The sequence below is a fragment of the Theropithecus gelada genome, chromosome 6 (genome assembly GCF_003255815.1).
Source record: "Theropithecus gelada isolate Dixy chromosome 6, Tgel_1.0, whole genome shotgun sequence".
NCBI lineage: Eukaryota > Metazoa > Chordata > Mammalia > Primates > Cercopithecidae > Theropithecus > Theropithecus gelada.
Window position 1 is genome coordinate 144,749,043 of NC_037673.1, and position 21,086 is coordinate 144,770,128.

At 38.0% G+C, this 21,086-nt stretch overlaps 1 protein-coding gene across 1 annotated transcript; it reads left to right on the forward strand.

The window, feature by feature from the left end:
* Positions 1 to 1,974: 1,974 nt before the first annotated feature.
* On the forward strand, positions 1,975 to 20,103 carry SPINK13 (serine peptidase inhibitor, Kazal type 13 (putative)). Its single transcript, XM_025388973.1, has 5 exons — positions 1,975 to 2,003; positions 3,157 to 3,259; positions 7,446 to 7,483; positions 15,398 to 15,525; positions 19,855 to 20,103. Exons 2-5 carry the CDS (start codon positions 3,190 to 3,192, stop codon positions 19,901 to 19,903), a joined length of 285 nt encoding a protein of 94 aa, XP_025244758.1. The 5' UTR covers positions 1,975 to 2,003; positions 3,157 to 3,189; the 3' UTR covers positions 19,904 to 20,103.
* The last annotated feature ends 983 nt before the right edge of the window (positions 20,104 to 21,086 follow it).

Here is a 21,086-nt window from a genome sequence, read left to right on the forward strand (position 1 = left end):
AAAAGAAGGCCCATCATATTCACGTATAAAGGAACTGCATTATAAAAATGTTACTTTTCCAAAATGTATGTGACTCCTTAATCAAAATTAGGTGTTTTTTGTTTTTTTATTTTTATTTTTGGTGGACTAGATACAATGTCATCTGTGAAAACACATTTTTAAAAATATCCAAGAACACAGTAAACAACCGAATAAAAAAAGGATGGGTGGACTACTGTATTTCTTCTTATATCTGTTTACTGAATACTTACCTGTGGTAAATTCAATGCTCTTCACTGTGATTACAAGGTAAAAATTATTAACAGATATAGGCAAGGCCTTTTCCCTCATAGAGCCTATATTCTAATTAATTAAAAGGCAGTATTTTGAAGAGATTAAAAGCACTGGCTTTGGGAAAAGCAAGATTTAATGAAAGGAAGAGGGGTACTTTTATTTTTATTTTTATTTTTATCTTTTTTTACCAGAAAGGTGAAACGTGTTATACAAGACATCCCTGGTAGGGTTCTAAGAAGACTGTTGGAGGATAAATTGAAGAGATTATTTTTTCTAAATTTAGAGCAAATGTAGAGAGAGCAAGTGAACATGGCCTTTGGCATGAATGTCATCTCTGTCCATTGTAGCATGGTTAGTAGCTAGTTGGTAGCTTCAGCAAATGAATTATCCCTTTGAGTTACCCTATCTCAGTTTCTTTTTCTCTTATACAAGACTCAGTGGTATATACCTCATAGGATTGTTATGAGGAATAAATATGATGAGAAATGTAAACTCTATAGCCAGGTGCCGACAGAATGAAAAGAATGAATGAAGGTGTAGATCCCTCGGTAAGTTGATATGGAGTGAAGAATAAAAACAGAGGGAAAAAAGGTAGATCATAAAAATTCCAGAATTTTAAAGTAAAAGGAAAATAGTGGACAGGGCTTGTTCATCCTGAAGCTTGTTTACTCAGTAACTAAGAGATGAAGTTTTCCACTCAAAGTCATATGGGTGGAATGGGATCAGATAGTGGAAACAAATTGCATAAAACAAAGAAAATGGTATGGGACAGGTGGCATAAGGTAGGAAAATGACATTAAATAACAAGCTTTCACTGGAGTCTAAAGAGTTTAGGTAAATAATGATGTTATCAGGATCACAGAGTCCCCTGTATGGAACTTTTTCTATCTTTCTCCACAACCAAGGTCTGGAGCAGGAAAATAAGAAGCTGAATTTATCCCAACTTGGAAGAAAGAAGGAAAAATAGAGAACAGGACATCAAGAGAGGATGGACATGTCAAGGAGCTAAATATTAATGTCAGACTATGGAATTCAAGCTAGTACGGGAACACAAAGCCATAAAAGAGTACTAACTACTCTAGGAGAGTTTAAAGCCTGTGAAATAGAACTTTTCCAGATAATGGCAAGTTTTTAGGCTTGCTTATGCTGAAGCGTCATATAAGCTAATAAGTAGATAAATTAGGAGGCTTGGATATTGCAAACCTTATTGGTTGGGGAGTTACCCAGGCTAATAGAAAAACAAAAATTTTATCCTAGAAAGACAGAACAGGTCTGACTTCTGAGAATAAGGGTCAGAGACTAGAAAGGCTGGAACCACCTTGAAATTGGTGTGCGCGCGCACACACACACACACACACACACACACAATCACCAAATGATCTGGAATGTGGTAGGTCATTAATCTGCTTTGCAAATGTCAGAACTTTAGGATCCCAGTACTTCTTGTTCTCAAGATCCACAACCAGAAATCACAAGTACAGAACCTCCAGGTCTGTCTCTTCCTGCTGGAACAAGACACATCAGAGGGGGTGGTTCAGGAGAGGGATCAAACTCAGAAACAGCCATTAGAGTAAACTCATGCCAAGCAATTGGTCACTCAGCTATGCAATGAGTCAGCCCCCACTGCTGCATGTCCTTGGCTACAGACTTCTGGAACAGCAGCTCTTCTGAAGGCTAGTTGTGACACCCAAAGTGACAAGAGCGGGCCCATCTTCAGTCACCTCATCCAGGTAACTAGTCTTTGATTTCTCTCTCCTTAGTCTAAGTCAGTGGTGGGGTCTCTTCAGCTTTCCTCTCTGTCAGTGCATTTCCCTCTTTTCCCTCTAATGCCCTCCTTTTGTTTCCTCTGCATATTAAAGTGGAGAAAATGTCATGCTTATTTATGATTCTCCTTCATTTCTCTATATGCCTTGCTACAATTTTGAAAGCAGACAGAATGAATAGAATAGGGCGTGAGCAAGTTAAGGAAATGGACTGGGAAGGTATCTTCTCCCTGGGCCTAAATATTTCACTCACAGCAAAGAAAAGTTGGGCTAAACAAATTATCAATTTAATATGTTTAAACTCTGCTTATATTAATACCAGTTGATTCTTTCAATATCCTATGAAGTTCATACTTTCTGAGGCCTACACTTCTCAGAGACGTTAAACCAAGAATCTGAACTCCCATCTAACTCCAAACTCTGTGATTTCTGGCATCTCACTCAATTCAAGGTCATATGTCACATTTTTTTTTTTTTCCTGATTCTTGCATCAGGGAAGGTATACACAATTTGTATTAAGCATAACCAACGATTCCATTTTTAACCCATTCTTTATATTTGAGCCCATGTGACTGACCTGGCAAAGAGAAATTTAGCTGGGAAATAAAGGGCTTAAATGTGGGAGAAAGTGGTCCATCCCAGGGAATCACATGTTATAGGGTGATAGGTCCAAGACTGTACAGGACAGCCCTCAGTTTACACCTGTTACCTCAGAATTCTTATGAATTCTTTACATGTTTGTGTTCACTAATAAGAAGGCAGTAGCTTAGGTAATTAACTGTGAGATAATTAAATAATTGTAGGGTGAACCTATGTATAGGTGATAGAATTTGAGTCAACCCTGATGAATCTTGAGCTTAATTATTCTCCCAGGCCAGAACTGTGATTGTCAGCTAGGTTTTGGCAGGAAAAAAAAAAAAAAGTCATGTTTTTATGTTTTTCATTTTCCTCTGGAAAGAAAAAGGGGTCTCAGGCCTGAGTTCCTGGAGACCGTATCAGTATAAGAACCACCAGGGCAAGTGTACGGGAATGGTATCACCACAGGGTATTGTGTTCTCTCACATTGGAAAAGCTAGCTGTGCAGGAAACTAAAAACAAAGAATCTTGGGCATGTTCACAGGCCTTATCAAAGAAGAGTGCTATATGAGATCAAATGGCTGCCTTTCCCCACAAGATTATATTTTTCCTGATATCCTCTACTTTGACACATATGGTTTCCTCAGGTGAGTAACCTAAGAGGTTTTGTGAGATAAACTCTGATTTTCTTAAAGTTATAGGAAAGAAAATGAGTAATTTTTGACTTTTATGGGAAATATTTTGCTGAAATGTAAGCCAGTGTAGTCCAAATTGGGTATAATTAAAATATATATTCTTAAATAGAAAAATCAAACTTGTTTTCTACGTGTTGGAGTCACAACTTCATGTCTATTCTGTCGATCCAAAAGAAATCCTCTAGAGCAGAGAAAATTGTGACATTTTTTATTGTAAGCAATATACACTACAATTGTTATTTTTTCCTAGAAAAAATGATGCATTTTCTTATGGCTTTCAAATATGATAAGTGATATGATAAATATGAAAATGAAAAATAAGCCAATGAAAAATAAAGCTATTTCTGTGATTGATGTTGGGTTGACATGTGTCTTTAGAGTTCAATAGTAAAAATCATGAATGTATAAAAACAAAACCTATGTTACCTGCTGATTATAGAGGGAATAATGCCTCCCCAAAATGTCCAAGTCCTAATCACTTGAACCTGTGAATATGTTGCCTTGCATGGCACAGGGGGCTTTGCAGATGTAATTTAGTTAAGGATCCTAAGATTGAAAACTAATACTGGATTATTCAGGTGGAACAATATAATCACAAGGATTCTTATCAGAGGGAGGCAGGAGGGCCCAAGTCAGAGAAGATGTGACAATGGAAGCAGAAGTTAGAATGGTACAGTAAAGGGCCATGGGCCAAGGAACTCAGACAGCCTGTAGAAGCTAGAAAAGGTAAGGAAATTAATTCTTCCCTAGAAACTCCAGGAGGAATGCATCACTGCTGACATCTTGACTTTAGGACTTCTAACCTCCAGAATTGTAAGAGAATAAATTTGTGTTGTTTTAAGTCACTACATTTGTGACAATTCATTACAACAGCAATAAGAAAATAGTACACCTGCAAATCAGTTACAAATTAGTAAAGCAGACAGTACAACCTCATGTTTGCATTTCCAGATCATCCTTAAATACATGATACAAAGTAAATGCTCAATAAATGAATGTTTAAAAATGTAGCTATTATCAATTGATTGCCTGCTGTGTGTAGGTTCTCTGCATATACTTTATTATTTTAAATATGCCTCAGTTGGATAGAATTCGATTAATCACAATACTTGCTTCAATAAATTCCATTGGGTTCAATCAAAAAGCACCATGAATATATAATTCCTGCAAAACTCTAGACTACCAACAAAAGCTCAAATTCAATAATGTGGTATTCAGTGATCCAATTCTCTTGTCTATCTTCATCCAATAAAAACACACTTCTACATCTTTTTTTAATTTATTTTTTCCCAAAATTCTTACTTCAGTTTCAGTCATTCTAAATCTTATGTCCATTCTTCTCGTGGTCTTATTTTTAATATAGTCTTTTATTTATACACATCATGGAAAATACATTTTTATAATTATTTTAACATTTATGTAACATTTATATAACTTGTCATATACAACTTTTTTTTTTTTTTTTCTGGAGACGGAGTCTCTTTCTGTCGCCCAGGCTGGAGTGCAGTGGTGCGATCTCACTGCAAGCTCCGCCTCCTGGGTTCACGCCGTTCTCCTGCCTCAGCCTCCCGTGTAGCTGGGACTACAGGCGCCCGCCACCATGCCCGGCTAATTTTATTATATTTTTAGTAGAGACGGGGTTTCACCGTGTTAGCCAGGATGGTCTCAATCTCCTGACCTCGTGATCCGCCCACCTCAACCTCCCAAAGTGCTGGAATTACAGGCGTGAGCCACCATGCCCTGCCTATTATTAGGACTTTTTAATTCAATATTACATAAGAGAATCTTTTCATCTTTTGAGATTTGCTTTTTCCTACCTACTGTTTAAATTTATACATCTTCCTGTGTGCAGTTGTTCATTTAGTTTCATTGATGAATAATATCACACCAATGAATAATATCCCAACGTGCGACTATACCTTAATTTCATTACTCTTCTGTTGATGGACATTTGGTTTACTTACAAATTTATGATGTTAAGGGCAGAGCTGGTAGAAATATTCTTACACATGTTTTTTGATGCACATGAACCAGAGTTTCTCTTAGGTATGTATCTAAGAGTAGAGTTGCTATGCTACAATGTATGTGAATTTTCTATACTAGAAGATAATGCCAGATGGTTCTCCAAAGTTGCTGCATGAACTAATAACTTTTCATTAGAAAACTAAAATTTAAAAAGTATTAGATAATAAAAAATGTTTCAGATGATAGTGCAATATACAAATTGAGATTCTTTTTTTGTTTTCCTTCCAGAAGCCCAGTTGTTTTAGTGTGATTTGTGGAAAGGATGATTCTTTTTCCACTAAATTGTTCTTTCACCTTTGCCAAAAAGCACTTGTCCACAGAAGTGTGTATTTTTGAACTTCTTAGATGCCTATATTTCTGGACTCTATCCTTTTCACTGATCTATTTTTTATCTTTATGCCAATCTGTTATGCAAATGTCAGACCTTTAGGATGCCAATACTTCCTGTTCTCAGGATCCACACCAGAAATCACAAGTACCGAAACTTCAGGTCTGTCTTTAACAAATTAAGTAAGCCATATTGTGAAAGAAAAATATGTTTACACCAAAATGGGAGGAATGGAACTAACCCAACTTATCTTTGAGTCTATTAGCTGAACTATATACTCTTACTCTGAAGACAAAAAAGTCATTTATACATTGAATTCTAATTTGTAGGCTCACATTTTGCAAAAGCATGGAATAAGAATTCTGTAAATGCAAATAGAGTTTTGTTCAATATTGTCGAATTTTACTTCATAAACATTCTTCCCATTTGGATTCCCACCAGGAACCTCTTTCTCAACAGCTAATCTGATCGGTGATAAATGGTATTTCCATATAGTTTTAATTAGCATTTTTCTTAGCATGAGTAAGGCTGAATTTCCTTTAGAGATTCAAGGGTCATTTCTGTATCTTTTTGAGTATGTATACTTGTGTAAATTATATTTGCATGTATATTGTCTGTTCTTCAGTTAGGTTTCTTGTTTTATTCTTCCCTCAATTTTAATGAGTTCTTTATAAATTAGACATATTAGCCCTTTATCAAAAATCTTTTTAGATTGTATATGTTTATTTTTTGCCAGGAAGTTGTTTTAATTTTTAAGTAAAAAAATGCATCTGTGTTTTCTGTTATTGTATTTAGATTAATGAATCATTATAATTAAAAAATTATGTCATTTTAATTATTATATAGTTTTATTTTTTATGTTTAGATCCTGATTCATTTGGAATTAATTCTTATGCATGATGTGCAGTATATACATGTAATTTTGTTTCATTTTTACTAGATGAAGACCTTTATTTTTTTTTCTTGTAACTATATCCAGTTACCTTTGTCGTAAAAATATTCTGACCTTTCAGAAGTAGATAAAAGCATTCTATCTTTTTTGTTCTCTGAAAGAGTGTACATGTAATCAGCAAGACCTATTCCTCAAAAGGTTGGTAGTCTTTTCTTTGTGGGAAGATTTCTAAATATCATGCAGAATTTTCCTTTTAACTTTTGAAAATTCTAACTATATTTTAAATATCACTTAACAGTGACAGATAAGACCAAAATACAATAAGTACTTTCTTATTTCATTTTCCCACAGGCAGCTAGTAACCCTCTATCCCAGGCAACACCAGCAACCCTCATACAAGCACCCCATAAAGTCAGTATCCTGAAAGCCAGCGAACTCCCTCAGTTTTCTTATCATCCCTGTGTCCACTTTAATTCGGCATCTTGGTAGGAACTGGCCTGATACATTACTTACTATATCATATTTATTTTCTAAATTTTAAAAATGCATGTAATTAACCCAATTGCAGTGAAGAGGAAGCTAAAGCCAACAAAAGTGAAAATAAATAAATAAAATTATTTGTAAGCTATATATACAACCTCAAACAGTTTTTACTCTTTCTTTACTGATACAGCAAATTTATAAATAAAATCAAGACTGTGAAAAAGAAAGAATAAATGGATAAAGTAATTTAAAAAGGAATGTTACTGCAAATTCTATTGCTATTAAAATTATTTTGTATACATTTTTGTAAATGAGAAATTACGTTATTCAGTCAGTGACTTCAATAGGTGATATGATATCCCATGGAGAACTATTTCCTTTAACTTACTGTGTTTGTTCTTTATTTGCAGCAATTTTCAAAAAACACGACTTCACTAAATGGCCTAAGGTAAGTTTAAAATTCTCAGTTCTAGATCGTAATTCTAGTCTAATCACGCTCTTGACATGAGATCTAAAACTTCATGGAAAGTCAGGCATAGTGGCTCATGCCTGTAATTCCAGAACTTAGGGAGGCTGAGGCGGGAGGATCACTTGAGCCCAGGAGCTCAAGGTCAGCCAGAGCAACATAGCAAGATCTTGTGTCTAAAAAAATACAAAAATTAGCCAGGTGTGGTGGGGCAAGCCTATAGCCAGCTACATGGGAGGTTGAGTTGGGAGGGTCACTTGAGGCCAGGAGTTGGAAACTGCAGTAAGCCATAATGGCACCACTGCACTCCAGCCTGGGCAACAGAGTGAAACCCTGTCTATAAATAAATAAATAAATCTTCATGGAGGTAAAGCAGAATGGAAGGATTCTATGTGACCTTGCATATAGACATCTCCAGAATTAGATTGTCTCCATGTAGCACAAGCTTTACTATGTGGTACATATACACCATGGAATACTATGCAGCCATGAAAAAGAATGAGTTCATGTCCTTTGCAGAGACATGTATGGAGCTGGAAACCATCATTCTCAGCAAATTAACACAGGAACAGAAAACCAAACACCACGTATTCCCACTCATAAGTGGGAGTTGAATAATGAGAACACATGAACACAGGGAGGTGTATATGTGCCATATTTACTAAAATATAATATTTTAGTAAAATAAATATCTTTATAGTCAAATAAAATATTGAGTAAATATATCTCTGAGCATTAAGTAAAATAATACCTTCCATGTGTTCGAACTCACAAAGCTAAACAGTGGTAAATACAGGGTTTATTCTCAGTTTTAATAAGTTTTGGGATACATGTGCAGAACATACAGGTTTGCTACCTAAGTATACATGTGCAGTGTTGGTTTACCGCACCCATCAACCCATCGTCTACATTAGGTATTTCTCTTAATGCTATTCCTTCCCTTGTCCCCGTTCCCACAACAGGCCCCAGTGTGTAATGTTCCCCTCCATGTGTTCATGTGTTCTCATTATTCAATTCCTACTTATGAGTGAGAATATGTAGTGCTTGGTTTTCTGTTTCTGTGTTAATTTGCTGAGAATGATGGTTTCCAGCTACACACATGCCCTGCAAAGGACATGAACTCATTCTTTTTCATGGCTGCATAGTATTCCACGGTGTATATGTGCCACATTTTCTTTATCCAGTCTATCATTGATGGGCATTTGGGTTGGTTCCAAGTCTTTGCTATTGTGAATAGTGCTACAATAAACATACGTGTGCATGTGTTTTTATAGTAGAATGATTTATAATCCTTTGGGTATATACCCAGTAAAGAGATTGCTATGTCAAATAGTATTACTAGTTCTAGATCCTTGAGGACTTGCCACATTGTCCTCCACAATGGTTGAACTAATTTACACTCCCACCAACAGTGTAAAAGCATTCCTATTTCTCCACATCCTCTCCAGCATCTGTTGTTTCCTGACATTTTTTCCTTTTTCTTTTTTTTTTTTTTGACAGAGTCTCGCTCTGTCACCCAGGCTGGAGAGCAGTGGCGCATTCTCGGCTTACTGCAAGCACCACCTCCCAGGTTCACACCATTCTCCTGCCTCAGCCTCCCGAGTAGCTGGGACTACAGGCACCCGCCACCATGCTCAGCTAATTTTTCTGTATTTTTTAGTAGAGATGGGGTTTCACCATGTTAGCCAGGATTATCTCTATCTCCTGACCTGTTAATCCGCCCGCCTCGGCCTCCCCAAGTGCTGGGATTACAGGTGTGAGCCACCGCACCCGGCCTGTTTCCTGACTTTTTAATGATCGCCATTCTAACTGGTGTGAGATGGTATCTCATTGTGGTTTTGATTTGCATTTCTCTGATGACCAGTGATGATGAGTTTTTTTTCATATGTTTGTTGGCACATAAATGTCTTCTTTTGAAAAATGTCTGTTCATATCCTTTGCCCACTTTTTGATGAGGTTGTTTTTTTTCTTGTAAATTTGTTTAAGTTCCTTGTAGATTCTGGATATTAACCCTTTGTCAGATGGATAGATTGCAAAAATTCTCTCCCATTCTGTAGGTTGCCTGTTCACTCTGATGATAGTTTATTTTGCTGTGCAGAAGCTCTTTAATTAGATCCCATTTGTCAATTTTGGCTTCTGTTGCCAATTGCTTTTGGTGTTTTTTAGTCATGAAGTATTTGCCCATGCCTGTGTCCTGAATGGTATTGCCTAGGTTTTCTTCTAGGGAATTTATGGTTTTAGGTCTTGCATTTAAATCGTTAATCCATCTTGAGTTAATTTTCGTATGAGGTGTAAGGAAGGGATCCAGTTTCAGTTTTTGGCATATGGTTAGACAATTTTCCCAACACCATTTATTAAATAGGGAATCCTTTCCCCATTGCTTGTTTTTGTCAAATTTGTCAAAGATCAGATGGTGGTGGATGTGTGATGTTATTTCTGAGACCTCTGTTCTGTTCCATTGGTCTATATAGCTGTTTTGGTTACTGTTGCCTTATAGTATAGTTTGAAGTCAGGTAGTATGATGCCTCTAGCTTTGTTCTTTTTGCTTAAAATTGTCTTGGCTATATGGGCTCTTTTTTGGTTCCATATGAAATTTAAAGTATTTTTTTCTAATTATGTGAAGAAAGTCTATGGTAGCTTGATGGGAATAGCCTTGAATCTATAAATTACTTTGGGCAGTATTGCCATTTTCACAATATTGATTCTTCCTATCCATGAGCATAGGATGTTTTTCCATTTGTTTGTATTCTCTTACTTCCTTGAGCAGTGGTTTGTAGTTCTCCTTGAAGCAGTCCTTCACATCCCTTGTAAGTTGTATTCCTAGGTATTTTATTCTCTTTGTAGCAATTGTGAATGGGAGTTCACTCATGATTTGGCACTCTGTTTGTCTATTATTGGTGTATAGGAATGCTTATGATTTTTGCACATTGATTTTGTATCCTGAGACTTTGCTGAAGTTGCTTATCAGCCTAAGGAATTTTTGGGCTGAGGTGATGTAATTTTCTAAATCTATGATCATGTCATCTGCAAGCAGAGATAATTTGACTTCCTCTCTTCCTATTTGAATACCTTTCTTTCTTTCTCTTGCCTTAATGCCCTGGTCAGAACTTCTAATACTATGTTGAATAGGAGTAGTGAAAGAGGACATCCTTGCTTTGTGCTGGTTTTCAAAGGGAATCCTTCCAGCTTTTGCCCATTCAGTATGATATTGGCAATGGGTTTTTCATAAATAGCTCTTATTATTTTGAGATACATTCAATCAATACCTAGTTTATTGAGTGTTTTTAGCGTGAAGGGGTTTTGAATTTTATTGAAGGTCTTTTCTGCACCTATTGAGATAATCATGTGGTTTTTGTCATTGGTTCTGTTTATGTGATGGATTGTGTTTATTGATTTGCATATGTTAAATGAACCTTGCATCGCAAGGATGAAGCCAACTTGATCATGGTGGGTAAGCTTTTTGATGTGCTGCTGGATTCAGTTTGCCAGTATTTTATTGAGGATTTTCATATCCATGTTCATCAGGGATCTTGGCATGAAATTTTCTTTTCTTCTTGTGTCTCTGCCAGGTTTTGGTATCAGGATGATGCTGACTCATAAAATGAGTTAGGGAGGAGTCCCTCTTTTTCTATTGTTTGGAACAGTTTCAGAAAGAATGGTACCAGCTCCTCTTTGTACCTCCGGTGGAATTCAGCTGTGAATCCATCTGGTCCTGGGCTTTTTTTGGTTGGTAGGCTATTAATTACTGCCTCTATTTCAGGACTTGTTATTGGTCTATTTAGGGATTCGACTTCTTCCTGGTTTAGTCTTGGGAGGATGTATGTGTCCAGGAATTTATCCATTTCTTCTAGATTTTCTAGTTTATTTGCATAGAGGTGTTTATAGTATTCTCTGATTGTAGTTTGTATTTCTGTGGGATTGGTGGTGATATCCCTTTATCATTTTTTATTGTGTCTATTTCATTCTTCTCTCTTTTCTTCTTTGTCTGGCTAGCAGTCTGTTTTCAAAAAACCAGCTCCTAGATTCATTGATTTTTTTGAAGGGGTTTTTGAGTCTCTATCGCCTTCAGTTCTGCTCTGATCTTAGTTATTTCTTGTCTTCTGCTAGCTTTTGAATTTGTCTGTTCTTGCTTCTCTAGTTCTTATAATTGTGATGTTAAGGTGTCAATTTTAGATCTTTCCCACTTTCTCCTGTGGGCATTTATTGCTAAAAATTTCCCTCTAAACATTGCTTTAGCTGTATCCCAGAGATTCTGTTACGTTGTGTCTTTGTTCTCATCAGTTTCAAAGAATATCTTCATTTTTGCCTTAATTTTGTTATTGACCCAGTAGCCATTCAGGAGCAGGTTGTTCTGTTTCCATGTAGTTGTGCAGTTTTGAGTGGGTTTCTTAATCCTGAGTTATAATTTGATTGCACTGTGGTCTGAGAGACTGCTTGTTACAATTTCCCTTCTTTTGCATTTGCTGAGGAGTGTTTTACTTCCAATAATGTGTTCAATTTTAGAATACGTGTAATATGGTGCTGAGAAGAATATATATTTTGTTGATTTGGGGTGGAAAGTTCTGTAGATGTCTATTAGGTCCACTTGGTCCAGAACTGAGTTCAAGTCCTGAATATCCTTGTTAATTTTCTGTCTCATCAAGCTATCTGACATTGGGGTGTTAAAGTCTCGCACTATTATTGTGTGGGAGTGTAAGTCCCCTTGTAGGTCTCTAAGAACTTGCTTTATGAATCTGGGTGCTCCTATACTGGGTGCATATATATTTAGGATAGTTAGCTCTTCTTGTTGCATTGATCCCTTTACCATTATGTAATGGCCTTGTCTCTTTTTGTGTTTGTTGGTTTAAAGTCTGTTTTATCAGAGACTAGAATTGCAACCCCTACTTTTTTTTGCTTTCCATTTGCTTGGTAAATCTTCTGCCATCCCTTTATTTTGAGTCTATGTGTGTCTTTGCACATGAGATGGGTCTCCTGGATACAGCACACTGATGGGTCTTGACTCTTTATCCAATTTGCCAGTCTGTGTCTTTTAACTGGGGCATTTCACCCATTTACATTTAAGGTTAATATTGTTATATGTAAATCTGATCTTGTCATTATTATGCTAACTGGTTATTTTGCCCATTAGTTGATGCAGTTTCTTCATAGTGTTGACAGTCTTTACATTTTGGTATGTTTTTGCAGTGGCTGATACCAGTTTTTCCTTCCCATGTTTAGTGCTTCCCTCAGGAGCTCTTGTAAGGCAGGCCTGGTGGTGACAAAATCCCTAGCATTTGCTTGTCTGTGAAGGATTTTATTTCACCTTCCCTTATGAAGCTTAGTTTGGCTGGATATGAAATTCTGGGTTGAAAATTCTTTTCTTTAAGAATGTTGAACATTGACTCCCACTCTCTTCTGGCTTGTAGAGTTTCTGCAGAGAGATTCACGTTAGTTTGATGGGCTTCTTTTTGTGGGTAATCCGACCTTTCTCTCTGGCTGCCCTTAACATTTTTTCCTTCATTTCAACCTTGGTGAATCTGAAAATTATGTCTCTTGGGGTTGCTCTTCTTCAGGAGTATCTTTGTGGTGTTCTCTGTTTATCCCAAATTTGAATGTTGGCCTGTCTTGCTAGGTTGGGGAAGTTCTCCTGGATATTATCCTGGAGTGTGTTTTCCTACTTGGTTCCATTCTCCCCATCACTTTCAGGTATACCAGTCAAACGTAGGTTTGGTCTTTTCACATAGTCCCATATTTCTTGAAGGCTTTGTTAATTCCTTTTCATCCTTTTTTCTCTAATCTTGTCTTCACACTTTATTTCATTAAGTTGATCTTCAATCTCTGATATCCTTTTGTTTGCTAATTGATTTAGCTATTGATACTTATGTATGCTTCATGAAGTTCGCATGCTGTGTTTTTCATCTTCATCAGGTCATTTATGTTCTTCTCTAAACTGGTTATGCTAGTTAGAAGTTCCTGTAGCCTTTTTTCAAGGTTCTTAGCTTTCTTGCATTGGGTTAGAACACACTCCTTTGACTCAGAGGATTTGCTATTACCCACCTTCTGAAGCCTACTTCTGTCAATTTGTCAAACTCATTTTCCATCCAGTTTTGTTTCCTTGCTGCCAAGGAGTTGTGATCCTTTGGAGGGGAAGAGGCATTCAGAGTTTTGAAATTTTAAGCCTTTTTGGGCTGATTTTTCCTCATCTTCATGGATTTATCTACCTTTGGTCTTTGATGTTGGAGACCTTCAGATCGAGTTTTTACACGGTCATCCTTTTGGTTGATGTTGATACTATTGCTTTCCATTTGTTAGTTTGCCTTCTAACAGGCCCCTCTTCTGCAGGTCTGCTGGATTTTGCTGGAGGTCCACTCCAGCCCCTGTTTGTCTGGTTATCACCAGTAGAGGCTGCAGAACAGTAAAGATTGCTGCCTGCTCCTTCCTCCAGAAACTTTGTCCCAGAGTGGCACTCGCCAGATGCCAGCCAGAACTCTCTTCTTGGAGGTGTCTGTAGACCCCTGCTGGGAGGTGTCTCCCCATCAGGAGGCACAGGGGTCAGGGACTCACTTGAGGAGGCAGTCTATCCCTTAGCTGAGCTCAAGCACTGTGCTGGGAGATTCGCTGCTCTTTCTAGAGCCAGCAGGCAGGAACCTTTAAGTCTGCTGAAGATGCACCCACAGCAGCCCCTTCCCCCAGGGGCTCTGTTCTAGGGAGATGGGAGTTTTATCTATAAGCCCCTGACTGGGGCTGCTGCCTTTTTGTTAGTGATGCCCTGCCCAGGGAGGAGAAATCTAGAGAGGCGGTCTGGCTACAGCAGCTTTGCTGAGCTGCAGTGGGCTCCACCCAGTCTGAACTTCCCAGCAGCTTTGTTTACATTGTGAGGGGAAAACCAACTACTCAAGCCTCAGTAACAGCGGACGCCCCTCCCCCCACCAAGCTTGAGTGTCCCAGGTCAACTTCAGACTGCTGTGCTGTCACCGACAATTTCAAGCTAGTGGATCTTAGCTTGCTGGGGTCTGTGGGGATGGGACCTGCTGAACAAGACCACTCGGCTCCCTGACTTCAGCCCCCTTTCCACGGGAGTGAACAGTTCTGTCTCGCTGGCGTTCCAGGCACCTCTGGGGTTGAAATAAACTCCTGCAATTAGCTCAGTGTCTGCCCAAACGGACACCCAGTTTTGTGCTTGAAACCCAGGGCCCTGGTGCGGTAGGCACCCAAGGGAATCTCCTGGTCTGCAGGTTGCGAAGACTGTGGGAAAAGCATAGTATCTGGGCTGGATAGCACTGTCCTTCACAGCACAGTCTCTCATGGCTTCCCTTGGCTAGGGGAGGGAGTTCCCTGACCCCTTGCACCTCCCAGGTGAGGTGACGCCCCACTCTGCTTCTGTTCACCCTCTGTGGGCTGTACCCACTATCTAACCAGTCCCAGTGAGATGCGTCAGGTACCTCAGGTGGAAATGCAGAAATCACCCACCTCTGCATTGGTCTCATTGGGAGCTGCAGAACAGAGCTGTTCCTATTCAGCCATCTTGCCTGAGAGTTTTAATAAGTTTTAACACAAAATCCTTATTCTGACCAATGACACTTGAGGGCTGTCCTCTAGAAGTTAACAAACACATACGTATCTCCACTCATAAACTTCCTACTGGAACTGAAACATGAAGGCTAAGTGAAAACTTTGCATTCAAGGTTAAACAGGAATATTAAAATGGTTATGACTTGAAGAGATGATAAGATGGGTGGGGACACTACAATCAGAAAAAGAAACTGGCCTGACAGAAGACCACAGCACAGGGAATCCTTGATAAGATTAATTGACTGTTATGATTTAATATTATTTTTAAGTTGGGCAGAAGTGACAGGAAGAAATAGATGGAAGAGAATCTATTATTTGTTATTTTGTGGTATCATGTACTTGCAGCCCCCATGTAAAATGTATCAGCCACCGGAACCATTTTACGATGTAGACTGCCCTGATGTAATAGCACCTGTTTGTGCCTCAAATGGCCGCACTTTCCAGAATGAGTGTTTCTTTTGTGTTGAGCAGTGGTAAGTACAGAATAAACTGCCATTACTTTTTGCCTCTACTTCTTCACAGAAATTTCAAAGAAACTTAGTCAAGGAATTGGGTTTTACTGATGCATACTTTTTTAAAAAAAACAGCCTGTATTATTTACAAACACTGGGGACAGACTACAGACAGAGTGAAGAAAGAAAGTTTCCTAGAATTTAGTTAATATTCAAAGTTGAATCATTTAAAAAAGAAAAAAGGCTTACATAATGTTTTGGGAGAACTGTACAGAGATTATATTTGTGAGTAATCTATAGATTATATTCAAGGAATGAATGGAAATCTAGTTATTTTTTAAAAACTCAACATTTTTTATACGTCACATTGACAAACCTATCAATAGCACCTATCAGTGTTTGGTAGCTATTAAGAGGCATAGAAAAAGATGCAGATGCAGATGCAGCTATAGACATAGACAAAGGTATAAACATAGATGCAGGTATAGATACACACACAAGTAGCAAAGGGGTTTTGTGTTCTCACATGTATAAAAATTGACGGTCAACTTTTCATATTATTTTTGCCTTTCAAATAAATTCAGTAGGAAATTTAGACTAAAGAACCAATAATATTCCTTATAATATATATTTAGTTCCATTCAAAATTGTTTTCACAAATTAGTCCTGTATCTTGTCAGTTAACTTCTTCATGACCTGTGAGATCTTCTCTGTTGGGGATCCCCAAGACTATCTTCAGGCTTGAGGATTCAGGAGGACTCATAAAACTCAGAAGAGCTGTTATATTCATGGTAACTGTTTATTACAATGAAAGGATACAAACTAAAATCAGCAAAGACCAAAGATGCATGAGGTGGAGTCCCTGAGAGAGCAGGCACAAGTTTCCAGCTGTCTTCTCCCAGTGGACTCACAGAAGTGATACCTAATTCTCCCTGCTACCATGACAACACACATGAAGCATTGCTGCTACCATGACAACACACATGAAGCATTGCTGCTACCATGACAACACACATGAAGCATTGCTTACCAGGGAAGCTCACCCAAGATGTGGTGTTCAGACTGTTTAATGGGGGTTAGTCAGGTAGACACAGAACACCTACATGGCTGATCTTAAATACTTAATCTCCAGCTCCTGCCCAGCCAGAGATCAAATTGGCATAGAGTGGTTCAGGACCCTAGGTAAACAACAACAGGTGTTCATTATAAATTTCATGGCAAGCATAAACTCTTTGGCAGACCCAGGTCCTAGATATACACACATACCCTATTGCACAGAATATTCCAAGGGCTTGTAGGTTATCTGCCAGGAGCTGGTTTGAGCATGCCAAGCCTGCTGAGCCAACTCTTCTGCACAGCTTTCTTTGAAAATAATCCTCATGAGCTTCTAGTATCATGTTGCCCTTCCATGAGGATTATTCCATTTCAGAGGATAATTGAAATGTCCTTTAACGAAAAAGAATGTAAATGTATAAATGTAAGTTAACCAGGTCTCTACTAATGGCGCTACTGTTCTCATTCAAAGATGAGCTAGAATTCAGGAGTGTTATCAGACTATATAGAATAATTAAGTTACATTATCCTTCCTTCCTAATGTGGTTACTGTTGGTTTCTTAGGAATGAGATAGTCAGAAAAGAGACTTGGAAATGTCTTTGTAGCTCTTCCATGTAATATTTCTGTTATACTCTGTGGTGTTTGTACACACACTACTAAAAAGAGCAGTGTAAGAGGGTCTCCCTCATTATGCCCTGGCCTTTGGAAAATCACATAGAATGAGGCAGACACGCAGTGTGGGCCTTGATCTGCTGGACTATTACTTCACAACTTCCCACAAAGATCATTCTGAGATTCCTTTCAGGCTCACCTAGGAAATGTGAGGAGGCCATAACCTCACAGAGCAGTGTTAGCAGCTCAAATATCAGGCCTCAGATATCTTTGGCAAAAACGGGGAAGAAGTTAAAGAAACAATCCCTTCTTTCCTTCCTTCCTCCCTCCCTTCCTTTCCTTCCTCTCTTCCTTCCTGTCTTCCTTCATCAATTCCTTCCCTCCTTCCTTCCTTCCTTTCCTTCCTGCCTTCCTTGCTTCCTTCTTTCCTCCCTCCCTCCCTTTCCTTCCTTCCTTCCTTCCTTCCTTCCTTCCTTCCTCCCTCCCTTTCCTTTCAGTTAACTTAAAGGTTAACTGAAACCTTCCTGCCTTCCCTTGCTTCCTTCTTTCCTCCCTCCCTTTCCTTCCCTCCTTCCTTCCTTCCTTCTTTCCTTCCTTCCTTCCTCCCTCCCTCCCTCCATCTGTTTCCTTTCTCTCTCCCTCCCTCCCTCCCTCCATTTCCTTTCTCCCTCCCTCCCTCCTTCCCTTCCCCTTCCTTCCTTCCTTCCTTCCTTCCTTCCTTCCTTCCTTCCTTCCTTCTTTCCTTCNCCTTCCTTCCTTCCTTCCTTCCTTCCTTCCTTCCTTCCTTCCTTCCTTCCTTCTATTTTTCCTTCCTACTTTCTTCCATCCTTCCTTGGGCTTCTAAGTCATCCTCTAGAAGTTGGTAATAATTCCTGGTGTAGTAATTCCTTCCTTCCTTCCTTCCTTCCTTCCTTCCTTCCTTCCTTCCTTCCTTCCTTCCTNTTCCTTCCTTCCTTCCTTCCTTCCTTCCTTCCTTCCTTCCTTCCTTCCTCCCTCCCTCTCTCCCTCTTTCCTTCTTTCCTTCTTATCTACCTTGTAACTCTGAGAGATGTACTGTGACCACTCTATTTTTTATTTCTCAGTCTAAGAATAAATGAAGAGCCCTGCTGGTTAAAATAGTTAAAAACTGTTCAGTAACATTGTAGCCAATATGAGCACAGTTCATATCAAACATATCTTATTCTGGAACACAGAAAATTAATTCCAATGGCAGGAATGGTGCAGTGACATGCATATTTGCTTAATTCTCCATATGACCTGAATGTGTAAACTTAATTTCCATGCCATTTCTATATCTTGGGGCAAGAAGAATAGTCCTAATGCTCTTTTGAGTGATGGGAGGAGAAGGGTAATTCCTTGGTCTCTGCTCTTGGCAGTGTTTTGAGGAAAAAGCCCTGGCAAATTGGACTCACTGCTCTCAGAGATATCTGACACTTGTAAACAATGTAAAATCTTTGAAAAATAATGATGAATCCAAGACTTGGCCAGAATTTATAAAGTCATATTCACTATCCTTAATGAATCCCTCAAGCCTACTCAGTCTAGCACTCTGGTAATATATGCTAAGAAAAGAGAACATTACATGAAACAGTCCATACTCTTAAAAAGCTTGTGGTCTTATTTGGCAAAAAGAACATATGCATACAAAGTTGATGAGAATAGAAAGCAACCTTGGTTTTGTTGGAAAAAATGATGTTTTAATAAGTTTTGAAATCATTGATAGAATTTACCCAAAAATACAGATTTCAAACTTGCTTAGTGATACTAAGCAAGGATTTATCAGGCAATAAATAAGCCTCAACTGCCTCATAGTAGCTCCCTGTTCAAATGGAGATCACATGTTCCAAACAACCATAGTTCTTTCTCTCTCTTTTGTAATGGAAGTGGTTCACATCACTTATTTATATTACCCACTAGGCTCCAAGCATTTATGTTTGCCATTCTTGAACCAAATGAGTGCGTTAGATATATATCAAAGGTGAGCCTGATTATAGGGGTTGGTGTGGGAAGTCTCTTGAAGAACGAGAGGGCTAAAGGAGTTTTAAAGAAATGGAACACAAAAAAGAAAAAGGATTGTTCAACCTACACAGTGCCAACTGTTTGGGAAAACACTTGGAATCAAGAAAGTGTGCAGTGTCTTTAGAGATGTAATACAAATATGATGCTGAAAGAAATATTATGTATTTAGAGAATGGTAATATGTAAAGATGGAAAATAAGAGGTTAGTCTTCTGTGAAACATAAATGCCCAAGAAAGGGCAATAGACTACAATCAATAGACAGTGTGAAAACAGTGAAAAATTTGAGCACAGAGCGAACTGTGTGAATTATGCATAGCATTATTGCTGTGGTTATCTTTTACCTCTTGGTTAAAAAAAAAAAGAAAATCTGGTATTTCTATGTTGAACTGAAAGGTATTGAGATGGGAATGGGTTAGGGGATGAAAAACTCTACATAAAAAATGTCGTAGGACACCTTTTGAATAATCAAGGCATGGAGAAAGAATGTACAAACTATAGTGGTAACCAAGAAAAATGAAAAAAAAAAAAAAAGAAGAATGTAAAGGGAATTTAAAAGCAGCTCCCTTCTCAGGACCTCTTTTAGAAGATAAGGAAAAGTACATTCAATACCAATGTTCACTTTCCTTATGATACTAATCTTCTTTTTTTTTTCTCTTCTCTTTAGGGAATTTGGTTTTTACATAGAATTTGAAAAATATGGAAAATGTGATTAATGGATAACAGAGGACCTACACTTGCTTATTCTTTTTTTCTACTTAATTCAGAAAAGTATTTCTTTTGGAGTGTGAGGATGTAAATTAAATAACATCCCTATGCTGTACTTAAATGTCGAACAAAATGGGAGACAAAAATAAAGGAATCAAACTAACAAGAACCAAATATCACATTTATTACAAATAAACAACAAAAGAGCTGATATTCATTTCTATGTATTGATTGTTTTAAGTCATCTTCCTCCCATTTTGGGTAGTTTAAATTATCTTCACCAGTTGGGCTTGTTAACCCAACTGTTATATCTTGTTGTATCTTGTTATATCTTGTTACCCAAAATTATACTTACCACCAATTGCAGGCCTATCTGCAGAATTAAACCCTACCCCATTAATATAGTTAAAAGACATGGAGCAAAAGAGAAAATATCCTTCCTACAAAAGGCAAAGTCCAAAGGAAGGAATCACTGAGTTACCCAGGCCTACTGCTGTTTTTTACCATTCGCAAATGGATGTTATACTTTCTGTGGTTGGAGAAGTAAAAGGCCATGGAGAGAGGAGGAGTATTAGGCTACTGGATGATTCCTACTCAAAGAAAGAAAGGACGCTGGTATGGAAATAAGGAGACATGAATTTTGCCCTCAATTTTGCCACTGATTAACTATAATTTTGGGTCACATTCACTATCAGTGTCTCTGGCCATAGTGGCTTTAAATTTTTCTTGATTCCACTTACTGTTTTGTTTATGCAAAAGAGTAAGTCATCCACTTTACTGGTATCTAGCCTTATATATATATTGAAGATCCTGATGAAATACACTATGGCTCCTTCATTTGTTAGCAAGATTGGGATTTGAAAATCCACTATAGGTTTACATCAGAAAGTAGAAATATTGTAGCAACAATGAGTGTTGTTAGTAGCTAGTATGGGAACTAAGGAGTGAAAAAATCAAATAGAGTAGACATCTTTTGCTGATGTTTCTATATCCAGCCATCCATATTCTAGAAACTAACATTCAATTATCTTTTTGTGATTAACCTTACCCTCAAGGTTGTGTCTTCATTTGTGTTAACTTCATCATGATCTGGGGTGGAACACATAATCTGGGCCTATGCACATCTACAGATGGAAGTCCCTTGGTCACAGACACTAGTGCAGGCATCAGCACATGACCTAAAACAGATCC

Coding starts and splice junctions, on each gene's coding strand:
- SPINK13 (XM_025388973.1), top strand. CDS start 3,190: ATGGCTGCCTTTCCCCACAAGATTATATTTTTCCTGATATCCTCTACT. Junction 3,260..7,445: donor GACACATATGGTTTCCTCAG/GTGAGTAACCTA, acceptor CTTTATTTGCAG/CAATTTTCAAAAAACACGAC. Junction 15,526..19,854: donor TTCTTTTGTGTTGAGCAGTG/GTAAGTACAGAA, acceptor TCTTCTCTTTAG/GGAATTTGGTTTTTACATAG.